The 10,682-nt window shown below is 37.0% G+C and overlaps 1 protein-coding gene across 1 annotated transcript; it reads left to right on the forward strand.

Annotated features, from left to right (window-relative positions):
• The first annotated feature begins 5,096 nt into the window (after window positions 1–5,096).
• On the forward strand, window positions 5,097–9,512 carry LOC143615446 (uncharacterized). The gene is made up of 8 exons (XM_077088567.1): window positions 5,097–5,287; window positions 6,951–7,214; window positions 7,303–7,374; window positions 7,933–7,971; window positions 8,080–8,187; window positions 8,266–8,363; window positions 8,911–9,022; window positions 9,236–9,512. Exons 1-8 carry the CDS (start codon window positions 5,129–5,131, stop codon window positions 9,488–9,490), a joined length of 1,107 nt encoding a protein of 368 aa, XP_076944682.1. The 5' UTR covers window positions 5,097–5,128; the 3' UTR covers window positions 9,491–9,512.
• Window positions 9,513–10,682: the final 1,170 nt, after the last annotated feature.

Consider the following 10,682-nt stretch of genomic DNA (forward strand, 5'->3'; position numbering starts at 1 on the left):
ATCTTCATTTTCTTCACGTTTTGTTCAGTCAAGATGATAAAATAGTAAAGGCCTTTTCACTAATAATCACCAATTCGTTTGAAATGTTACAAATTCCATCGTATCTACAAAGGAAATTCATTTTCCCACAAACACAGAATTGATTGGAATACATTCCGATTCAATTTCCAATTTTAGTCTGCCAAACATGCTAAGGAATAAAATTTAAATTTCAATTTCTTTGAATAAAGGACCAAGTGTTGTGAAAGTAGAAGAAAGAGATTAACTTTAGTTAATGTAATTATCTAAATGAAAACCATATACTCTTAGACTAGGGTAAAATTTTATCTTTCGTATGAATCTTAAAAGTGTAGTAATACATTTCATTTTGATTTTTTTTAATGATAAATGTTTTGCCTACTTTTATTTTACAACAATAATACTAAACTATATCTTTACCCATGTTTGAATCTGGGACCTCACATCTAAGAGGCAAATGTCTCTACCAAGTAGAAGTTGCCAAAAGAACCGGTTGACTGAACCGACCTGAAAATCGAACTGAAACCGAAGTAGTCTGAAACTGATTATGTAGAAACCGACTTATAATTTTCTCCATCGAAGTCGGTTACAAACCGGTTAATCAAACCAAAATCGGCCAAAAACCAGTCAAAATCCGAACCGAAACCGATCGTAACTTGTCACCGGTTTAACCCGAATCGAAACTGATCATAAACCAATTTTGACTTTTGTTGACCAAACCGAACCGACTTCAACCCAAACCAGTTTTAAGTTTTAAACCGGTTTGTACATCTCTACTACTAAATGAGCGAGCCCCACATTAACACATTTTATTTCAATTTGGTTGGTTTTATTAGAATTGAAACTCGAATATTCTTGAAAGTGTTTTTGTTTATTAGCCTCTTATTAATTAACATCGTTATAATTATTTTCTCGACATTTACGATTTAATCTACTTGTAAAAGAATAAATTTTTGTCACATTTATATTGATATCCTTTTTTTTTTGTCTCCTCACCCTTATGTTCCCACCTAGAACCCATTTACCTATTTTAAGTAGCTAAAAATGATAATAAACTAAATCTTTAATTGTGTAGTTAGTTTTGCAATTTTAGGTTAATATTAAGATTATCTTTAATAATGGTAAATAATTTGGTGAATTAATAACTTGAAATCATTTCAAAATAATGATAGTTTTGAGCAATACTTGCTAAGACTATACTCTATGGTGAGAGGCATCGATGCCTTTTCACATTGTCACATCAGCGCCGGAGGCGGCGATGCCCATCCGATAAAGCTATCCTCTATGGTGAGGGGCTTCGAAGCCCCTCTCCAGTGCCATGTCAGCGCCACGTGGGCACTGGCGGCTTCAAAGCCCCACCCCAAAGATGCCCCTCTATGGTGAGGGGGCTTCGAAGCCCCTTTAATTTTTTATTTTTTTTATATAAAACTAAAAAACCAACAACTTTATTAAACTTAAAATATAATAAAAATCAAATTAATTAAACTAAAAAACATAAAAAAACCGTACAAATAGAAAAATAAAAAATAAATTAGAACTAATATTCAGCGTCCGAGTCCTCGTTTGCGTATTTTGTCATTATCCTTGCTTTTTTTATCCAAAAACGCCCGCGTGGCCGGATCTAGATGCGAGAGATCCTTTGCGAGGAACTTGAAATCATTCTCTCGTTGCAGCTCCGATTTAGCCTTCTTTCTTTCTTCATGCATGGCTTTGTATTCCGCATGCATCGCTTTTCTTTCTTCATGACTTTGTTTTTTCTCCTCGCGAAACTCTTTAAGTGCAAGTTCCAATCTGTCAAACCGCGCGCTCACGTGGGAACTCATCGAGGATGTCGTTCTAGACGAAGACCCCCACCTCTAGCCGCCTCCTTGGCCTTGTCTCTTCCTACCGAATGTGGCAACTCATCCGGTTCATCAAAAAAAAAATCGGGATCAATGTTGTTCAAGTTAAAATGAGAACGAGCATCCGAACTCAGCTTGAGACGACGATTGATTGGCCGAAGTAGACGTTTTTGACCGTTTTCACGATCGCGGTGAAAATGTCATGATCAGATGCCACTTTGGCGAGCTCGTGCATTTCCTCCAAATTTCAAATATGCCCATCCAAAGTCGTGACCATGAAGGCCTTGTATTGTTTCAAAATAGCCTCAAGGAGGTCGGTGTCGTTCGTGCCACTTCTTCTTTTGTTCGTAAGGCGAGTATGAATTGTGGAGAAGCGGTTCATTTTTGTAACCATTTCCTTCCATTTAATGGAGACGGAATCATCCCCACGATAGTGACCTCGACCCATTATCTCAAAGAACTTTCCACGTAATTCTGCCCAAAATATCGCGGAGTGTTTACCGTCACCTAGGATTGAGTCTTCAAATGAGTCGATCCACGCTTGCGCCAACGCCGCTTCCTCATCGTCTTCCCACTCTTTCCTGTCAAACTTTTCGGTGGGTGTTTGATCGCCATCAACCATCTTTTTATGGCTTCGTTTGCGACGAACTTGCTGTTCGTCTACTTGGGTTTCGGGTATTGGGGTTTGGTGTGGCGGAGGCATAAACGGCATAAACGGAAACGGTTGTACGATTGGAGGCATTACGGGTAGATTCTGGTTGGCATAGAAAGGGTTGGTAGGGTCATTGTTGTTTGCGAGCATACTAGCCCACCACGTTTGAGCCGGATCCCACGGGTTTGGGTTTGGGTTTGGGTTCGGGTTTGGGTTCGGGCTTGAGCTCGAGCTTGTGAAATTTGATGAAGGATCTATGGTAGAGAGTTAAGAGATTTTTGTAGTGAAATTTGAGGGTTTATTTGAGTGAAATTTGGTATTTGTTTGAGTAAAAATTGATAAAATGGTTTGGTATCTATAAATAAAATAATTAGTTTTTTTTATATATAGCAGTTAATATAGTCGTTGGAGGGAGGGCCTACCAAAAAATCTCCTACTGCGCTAGCCAACGCAACGATCGGAACCTCGCCTCCCACCCTCCAACCGCGCCCCCACTGCGGTGTTCCGCGCCCTCGACGCCCAAAAAACCGCCCCCACGGAGCCCCATAGCGTATGGCCTAATGTCCCGCTATGGTTTAATGCCCCTTGGGCGCCCTATATATGCATATATATATGTACTTGTGTGTGAGAGATGGAGAGAGAGAGGGCCCACATCCCTCCATCACCACGCCCGGCGTTCTGACAACCTTCCATCACCGCGCCCCACCACCAAGGGCGCCCCTTGGTGGTGTTCCGCACCCAAAGCGCCCATCTTTGTGCCCAAAGGCGCCCATAGAGGAACGTCTAATATAATGTTCGTAAAGAACCTTAATTGAGGAGTTTGACGAAATATGAATAATCATGCAAAAATGGCAACTTTGTCTCGATAAGCTCGCGTGAAAAACGGTAAGCTATATTTCAAATTGGGAGTTTGTGAAGTTTTGTCGATCAACGCAACGAAATTATAACTTAAATGTTGTGTCAGTCTTGCTTATAAATAAATCAATCTCGGGCTCAGTAGCCCTACTAGTAGTGATACAAAACGAGATTCATTGCATTTGTCAAAACTTTTTTTTTTTTTGAATGGAGGCATTATATTAACAAAGGCGAACTAGCAACTACTAGTCCCCAACAACAAAAACAAGAAGCTTATATATTTAGCATATCAAATTTATACCAACTATTCCAATCGATTACAATTTTCTTCGATCTTGAAACCACCCAAAGGTAACTTTGTATTTTTATGTTTTTCACAATTTGAGTAGAGCAAGTGTTTACTCCATTAAAAGTATAGTCATTCCTTGCTCTCCAAATACACCAAAGTGTGACTCGCAAAATGACTTGAATTAACTTTGTATGTCTTCTATCCTGGGCCAAGCTAGATTGATAATCCAGCACGTAGTTTATGGAGAAGGGAAAAAAAGGTGGAAGCTTACACCAACTAGCTATATGTTGTCACACCAGGACCATCTTCAAGCAGTCATTCAACAAATGGTTCACTATTTCATCAAGATCAAGACAAAAGGGCATATCGTACTCCCCGTGTGCACATTCCTTCTCAATAAAGCCAATTTTGTCGCGATTTTTTGAAGTTGGGCTTTCCACCTAAACACATTTACCTTGATCGGGACCCAATTGTTCCACTCGTATAGGCTCGAATCGTTTACCAGAAATTGATTCTCCAATAATCTTCGTGTTGATCTCACTGAAAATAGGCCATTCGTACCCGCCGACCAAAACCAAGAATCTTCCATGTCCGTGATACAAATCTATTGGAGCAAAGAATGACACTCTTGTATCTCACTTCTCTCAATGTTACTAGTAGGAGTTCTAATCCAACTCTAGTCCCACACAAGCCAGTCTCCATCGCTTTTAAAACAATCAGCCACCTTACTGCATTTATGCCTAACAATAGCGAAAAGAGCCTAGAGCCTGCATTTTAAAGGGACCGTACCTATCCATGTATCCACCCAAAACCGGATTCTTTGTCCATTCCCAACAATACCGCGGATGAAATGATGCAGGGTGATATTGTAATCGGTGAAATTTGTTAAATTGCCGCCCAAATACCAGGAATCCCGTTCTTTTTTGGAACCGGCACGCAAGCTCTAGGAGTCTAATGAGTTGATTTTATCACGTTACTCCACAGCCCGGTTTCCTTCATTTTAAGGTGCCACCATCTCTTCGAGATTAGACTATTATTCATATCTTTTAACCACCTAATGCCTAATCCATCCGCATCTTTTGGTGCCACTACATTCTCCCATGCCACCCAATTTATTACTCTTTTATAACTAAATAATGAAAGCAATAATCAAATTTAAGTCACATAAAACATCTAAGTCTTTATCATATACAACTCATCATCTATTACTAACTATTGAGGGTGTAACTTATATACACTATTGCATTATATCAGTTAAACTATATTATTTTTTCTTTCTAGAAGTTGATTTAATAAGTTATAATATAATAGACCCTAGGTAGTGTTGAATCTAGATACCTAAATTACAATCATACATCATCTCATAATATCAACACTATATAAATGAGAAGATAACATAAGATTAAACAGGAAGGGGTTTGATAACATAACAGAGCCTCCTTTCTCCAACACCACCCAATAATAATAATAATCATGGGCGCCGAATTCCTCCCGAAAGCCGGTGAGAATTCTTCTTCCGGCGAATCTCCGGTGATCCTGGGGCTACTTCCGGCAGCCCTGGTTGACCACATAGCGAGGGTTGATTCATCCATCCTCTCATCTATTCCCGGCGAACCCGGTGGTTCTTTCCCCGTACACATCCAACCCTATTATTATTATTATTATTATTACTTATTGTCTTGTTGTTTAGCTTATTAATCTTGCTAAATAAACAAAACCCATGTGTTTAATTGCGTCAATCTCATTTATAATTGGGTAATTATCAAAATTCAGGATCTCAAGATCATCGTCATTCATGTTTCTCATACAGAATTTTTAATTCAATATTGGGATTTGTGATCATCACAAAATGCAATGAATCTCGTTTTGTGTCACTACTAGTAGGGGTACGAGCCCGAGATTGACTAGGCTCCAACTCGGCTCTTTTTTTAAAAGCTCGAGCTTGGCTCGTTTGACTTTTTTTCAAACCCGTGTTATTTATTAATTAATTTATATACAGTTTTTAGTTATTTTTATATATTTTGAGAAAAAACCTTATCTTTTCATAAAAGGTTCCAGCTTTATTTGAGGCATGGGATTGAAAAGGCTTGGCATGTTTTGATCTTTTTATCGATTTGATATCGAGCAACTTGGGTCGTTTGCACCCCAAACTACTGGTTTTTTTGAAATTGGTCATGAGATTTGGGCATTATGATATAATTTAAGTGGAAAATTTCACCTAACAGTAACCAAGTTTTCCATGTGTATAAAGTTCTAATCTTGTGACCTTTTTTTTATAAATGCTAAAAAGATTTTATAATTGAGTAAGTATTTGTATTTTGTACTTTCAGTTTTAAGTAGATGCATAATATGACTGATTCATTATAGGGAGGGGTAGGTTAAGTAAAAACTAATTAGAAAGCCGAAAGGATACGTTGAGCGCCGTCCCTTTTAAAAAAAATCGTTATGAAGTTCATATTTTGTCGGTAGACAAAGATTTGCACTTTACCAGAATCTTGAAAAGATTTATGAAAAAGTAAAGCTTGTCTTAACCCACATTATCTTCTAGGATATTTATAAAACTGTAGATCACTTTCATTATTATCATTTTTACAATAGTCAATTGTTGAAGATATGACCCATATAGGTTGTGTATGGATATGTGTTTGGACTGATTATATTTGTAATAAGTTCTTGATTGTTTGTGTTAGGCTTGTAAACGAATTGAACTTTTCGTGAACCGTTTGGTGGGAAATTTGTTTATATTTGTTTATTTCATAAAAATGGACACAAACAAAAAAGTTTTGTTTATTTAGTTTAATAAACGAAATGAACACATATCTCGTTTGTTCATTTATGTTAGATCGTTGACGTTCATTTATGTTTGTTAACACATTCGTTTAAAATCTTAGGTCTGTTACAATTTAGTCTAGTTTTTATAACTTTTCAAACACAAAATACATTGTTCACATTTTTTATAATCGTTTTAGCTGAGATATGTTTTTCGTTTACGTTAGATTGTTAACGAATGCACATAAACGAACATGAACGTGAACATGAGCATGTTCATTTTAAACGAACACAAACAAGAAAACCCCATGCTTTTAGTTGTCTATGTCCGATTGTTTCTTCAGTTGTTGTTAAACGAACAAACACCAAGTCACCAACATGCTCCAAACGTGTTTGTGTACAAGCCTACTTCGTGTCCAAGTAAATTATGATCAAGGCTTGCTTAGATTATTCGGTCAAAACAATCAAATTTTGGTAGAAACATGCATTTAGTTCGCTTAGATATTAATGACAGTTTTTCTTATAGGTTGCAGCTGAAGAGTTGAAACATATACTAAAAGAGGTCGATTCGCATATTTTATCTTCACCAAATGATTTATCTCCCATAAAAACAATAGCGGGTGGAAGTGTAACCAACACGATTAGAGGGCTTGCATCGGGTTTTGGGATCTCGTGTGGTGTAATTGGAGCATGTGGAGATGATGAACCGGGTGCTCTGTTTTTGAAAAACATGGGCCTTTGTGGTGTAAATATATCAAGATTGAGGGTCAAAGATGAACATACGGGTCAGGTGAGGTTCATAAAGACAAGAATTCTTTTAATGTATTTACCATTGAGGTTTTAAGTGATGAAATTTGTTGGTTGATGATGTGGCGCAGTGTGTTTGCTTGGTTGACCCGTTAGGGAATCGGACTATGAGACCTTGTCTTGCTACTGCTGCTAAAGTACAGGTACAGAATCTTAAGCGGTCAAGTTGACCAGTTTCTAAGTCAACAGTTCGGTTTGGTAAATGAAAGTGGTCAAATGTATCGAGCTGGTCAAATGAGTCAAATGTGTTCTAAAATGGCATTAAAGTGTAAAATCTTTTAAATCATGAAAAAAAGTGGATCATTACTTTCAATTGTATAATGTTCTTTTGACCAATTTCTAAGTAAACGGGTTGATTTGACATGGGTATATTGGATAGTGATCACACATGTCAAGCCAGTCGAATGAGTCAAAAGTTTTCCAGAATGCATAGTGTTAAACCATCTAAATAATGAAAAAAGTGGATTATTACTTTCAATTGTATAGTGTTGTACTTGACTAAATTACACAATTTTTTTTGTTTTTTTGACCCAAACCAGTCTTTACCACCATAGTAAAAGTCAAAAAGATCTCACTTGGATACGAACCCGTTTTGACTTGTTACTCAACCTGCCTATTTTTGTCATATTTATTGAATCTTTATAGGTTTTTTATGACAAAATAAGCTTACATATATTCTTGAAAACGGTTCTTATTTTCAGGCTGGTGAACTAAAGAGGGAGGATTTTCAAGGCTCTAAGGTAATAAAGAATCTACCTTTTCAGAGTTATTGTCATTATTTGATCTTGATTTCATTATTTTGTTTACGATATATGCTAATTTTCTTTCTATATCTTGTTGTGGTACAGTGGTTGGTGATGAGATATAGTATATACAATTTAGAAATTATTAATGCTGCCATCAAAATGGCCAAACAAGAAGGTGTTCTTGTATCTCTAGATTTGGCTAGTTTTGAGGTAAATCCTTTTTTTCTCTAAATTGTTTTTTTTTTTGTTAAGTATAATGTAATAATTGACACTAAATCATACGAGCAGATGGTTCGAAAATTTAGGGAACCTCTTTTAGAACTGTTGGAGTCGGGTAACATTGATCTTTGCTTTGCCAATGAAGATGAAGCAACTGAACTTTTAAGGTGAGGTTTTATCTCAAACGGGTCGAATAAAAAAATCTAGCTAAAAAGGAAACGAGTTAAAAGTCTCCCAGTGCATACATTTTTGTGTTAATCGAGTTGGTGGGTTGTAAAAAATGGTTAAACGGATTAGCGGGTGGAGTTGTTTAATTAAACAGGTTGGTGGGTCCCGTTTCTAAAACGGATTAGATATGGCAACCCAAAACTAATTATGTTTGTGTCGTGTCGGAAACATCAACCCTAAGCCGCAGACACTTAACATTGTGTAACCCTAACACGACCCGTTTAAGCCATTCATCTTAATGTGTCAAGAAAGTTGGCTGGTGTGAACCAAGTTTTACATGTGTTAATCGAGTTGGTGGATTATAAAAAATGGGTTAAACGGGCCATAAACAGGTTGCAGGGTCGACCTGTTTAACTAAGCGGTAAATAGGTTAACAAGGCATTGGTGGGGTCCTGTGAGTTTTAACAGCTTCTCACTCTCACCAAGAAAAGAAAAAAAAATCTCGTTTTGATCTGTTTCCTAACCTACCCATTTTACTTTATGTAGAGGGGAGCAAGTGGCTAAACCCGAGGCTGCACTTGATGTATTAGGAAAATACTGCCAATGGGCGGTTGTGACATTAGGCGCCAATGGTTGTATCGCAAGACATAAGAAAGAGGTCAGCCTCTGAAAATATAGATTAATTATTATCTTTTTTCTACAAATGTTTATCTTTATTGCAAGGACAATTTTAGTCATATCACACGCACTTAACTGGAAAAACTAACGCCCATGTGCTACATTTTCAAACTATTTGGGACCATAGATGTAGTTTCTCATAGTTAAGGTTCAAAATCCGTGTTACTAACTCTTATACGAATGAATAACGTAGGTGGTGAGAGTGCCAGCTGTTTGGCAAACGAAGACCGTTGATGCCACGGGGGCAGGCGATCTTTTTGCAGGCGGTTTTTTGTATGGTCTAGTAAAAGGTATGTCACTTGAAGAATGTTGCATTGTCGGGTCTTGTAGTGGCGGTTCTGTGATTCGGTCACTTGGTGGTGAGGTGTCGGCTGAAAATTGGCAATGGATGTATAAGCAGTTGAAAAGTAATGGTCTTTCTGCACCGGCCATTGTGCACGATTTATAAGAGGTTTTTGTTTAATTGAGTCTTTTAAGCTGTTAAGATAGACATTGTTGGTGTCTACTTCATTGTATTTGATTTCCAGACTTTGATAAAGATGTAACAACTGACCAACTGTCTTAATATGATTTATGAAGCAAGATCTACATTTATTGTGGCAATGATGATTTGTGTTATGTTTTATTTCATACGCATTGAGCAGAAAAGACGGTTTAAGAGCATTCACGTCCCTAATACATCGTCGTTACAAAATTTTCTTTATGGATGAAGTTAATTGTACTTTTATGGATGAGAAGTGTGAGAAGCCATAAATACTTGTGTCAAGTGGGGACCAAAAGAAAAGGGGTATAGAGGTAATTGTACACATTTTCTCTCTTCACATGCATGACACATGTTAATACCCCCATCATTTTAGAACGTTTATAACTTTCTCGTATGATATTTTTTTTTTAAAAAAATCATCATAATAACAAGCGTTTTTTTATCTTTAATATGAGTATGATTTTTGTTATATAAAATTTAAAACAAAAATCACGTTATTGTGTCTTTTAACACACCATTGTGTCTTTTCGCTTATCATTATGCCTTTTTTCGTCATTGTGTCTTTTCGCACACCATTGTGTCTTTTTTCGTCATTGTGTCTTTTCGCACACCATTGTGTCTTTTCGCTTATCATTGTGTCCTTTTTCGTCATTGTGTCTTTTTTCGTCATTGTGTCTTTTCGCACACCATTGTGTCTTTTCGCTTATCATTGTGTCTTTTTTCGTCATTGTGTCTTTTCGCACACCATTGTGTCTTTTCGCTTATCATTGTGTTTTTTTTCGTCATTGTGTCTTTTCGCACACCATTGTGTTTTTTCGCTTATCATTGTGTTTTTTTTCGTCGTTGTGTCTTTACGCACACCATTGTGTCTTTTCGCTTATTATTGTGTTTTTTTCGTCATTGTGTCTTTTCGCACACCATTGTGTCTTTTCGCTTATCATTGTGTCTTTTAGCACACCATTGTGTCTTTTCTCACACTATTGTGTCTTTTCGCTTATCATTGTGTCTTTTTTCGTCATTGTGTCTTTTCGCACACCATTGTTTTTTTTCGGCATTGTGTATTTTCGCACACCATTGTGTCTTTTTGCTTATCATTGTGTCTTTTTTCATCATTGTGTCTTTTCGCACACCATTGTGTCTTTTTATCTAATACATA

The sequence above is a fragment of the Bidens hawaiensis genome, unplaced genomic scaffold, assembly GCF_021521415.1.
Source record: "Bidens hawaiensis isolate Kalapana, Puna unplaced genomic scaffold, B.hawaiensis_p1.1 tig00042975_1, whole genome shotgun sequence".
Taxonomy (NCBI): domain Eukaryota; kingdom Viridiplantae; phylum Streptophyta; class Magnoliopsida; order Asterales; family Asteraceae; genus Bidens; species Bidens hawaiensis.

Bases quoted from the DNA above. Each gene is read 5' to 3' on its own strand.
- LOC143615446 (XM_077088567.1), top strand. From the start codon at position 5,129: ATGGGCGCCGAATTCCTCCCGAAAGCCGGTGAGAATTCTTCTTCCGGC. The intron at 7,375-7,932 runs GTACAGAATCTT...TCTTATTTTCAG, and splicing joins CTACTGCTGCTAAAGTACAG to GCTGGTGAACTAAAGAGGGA. The intron at 9,023-9,235 runs GTCAGCCTCTGA...TGAATAACGTAG, and splicing joins TCGCAAGACATAAGAAAGAG to GTGGTGAGAGTGCCAGCTGT.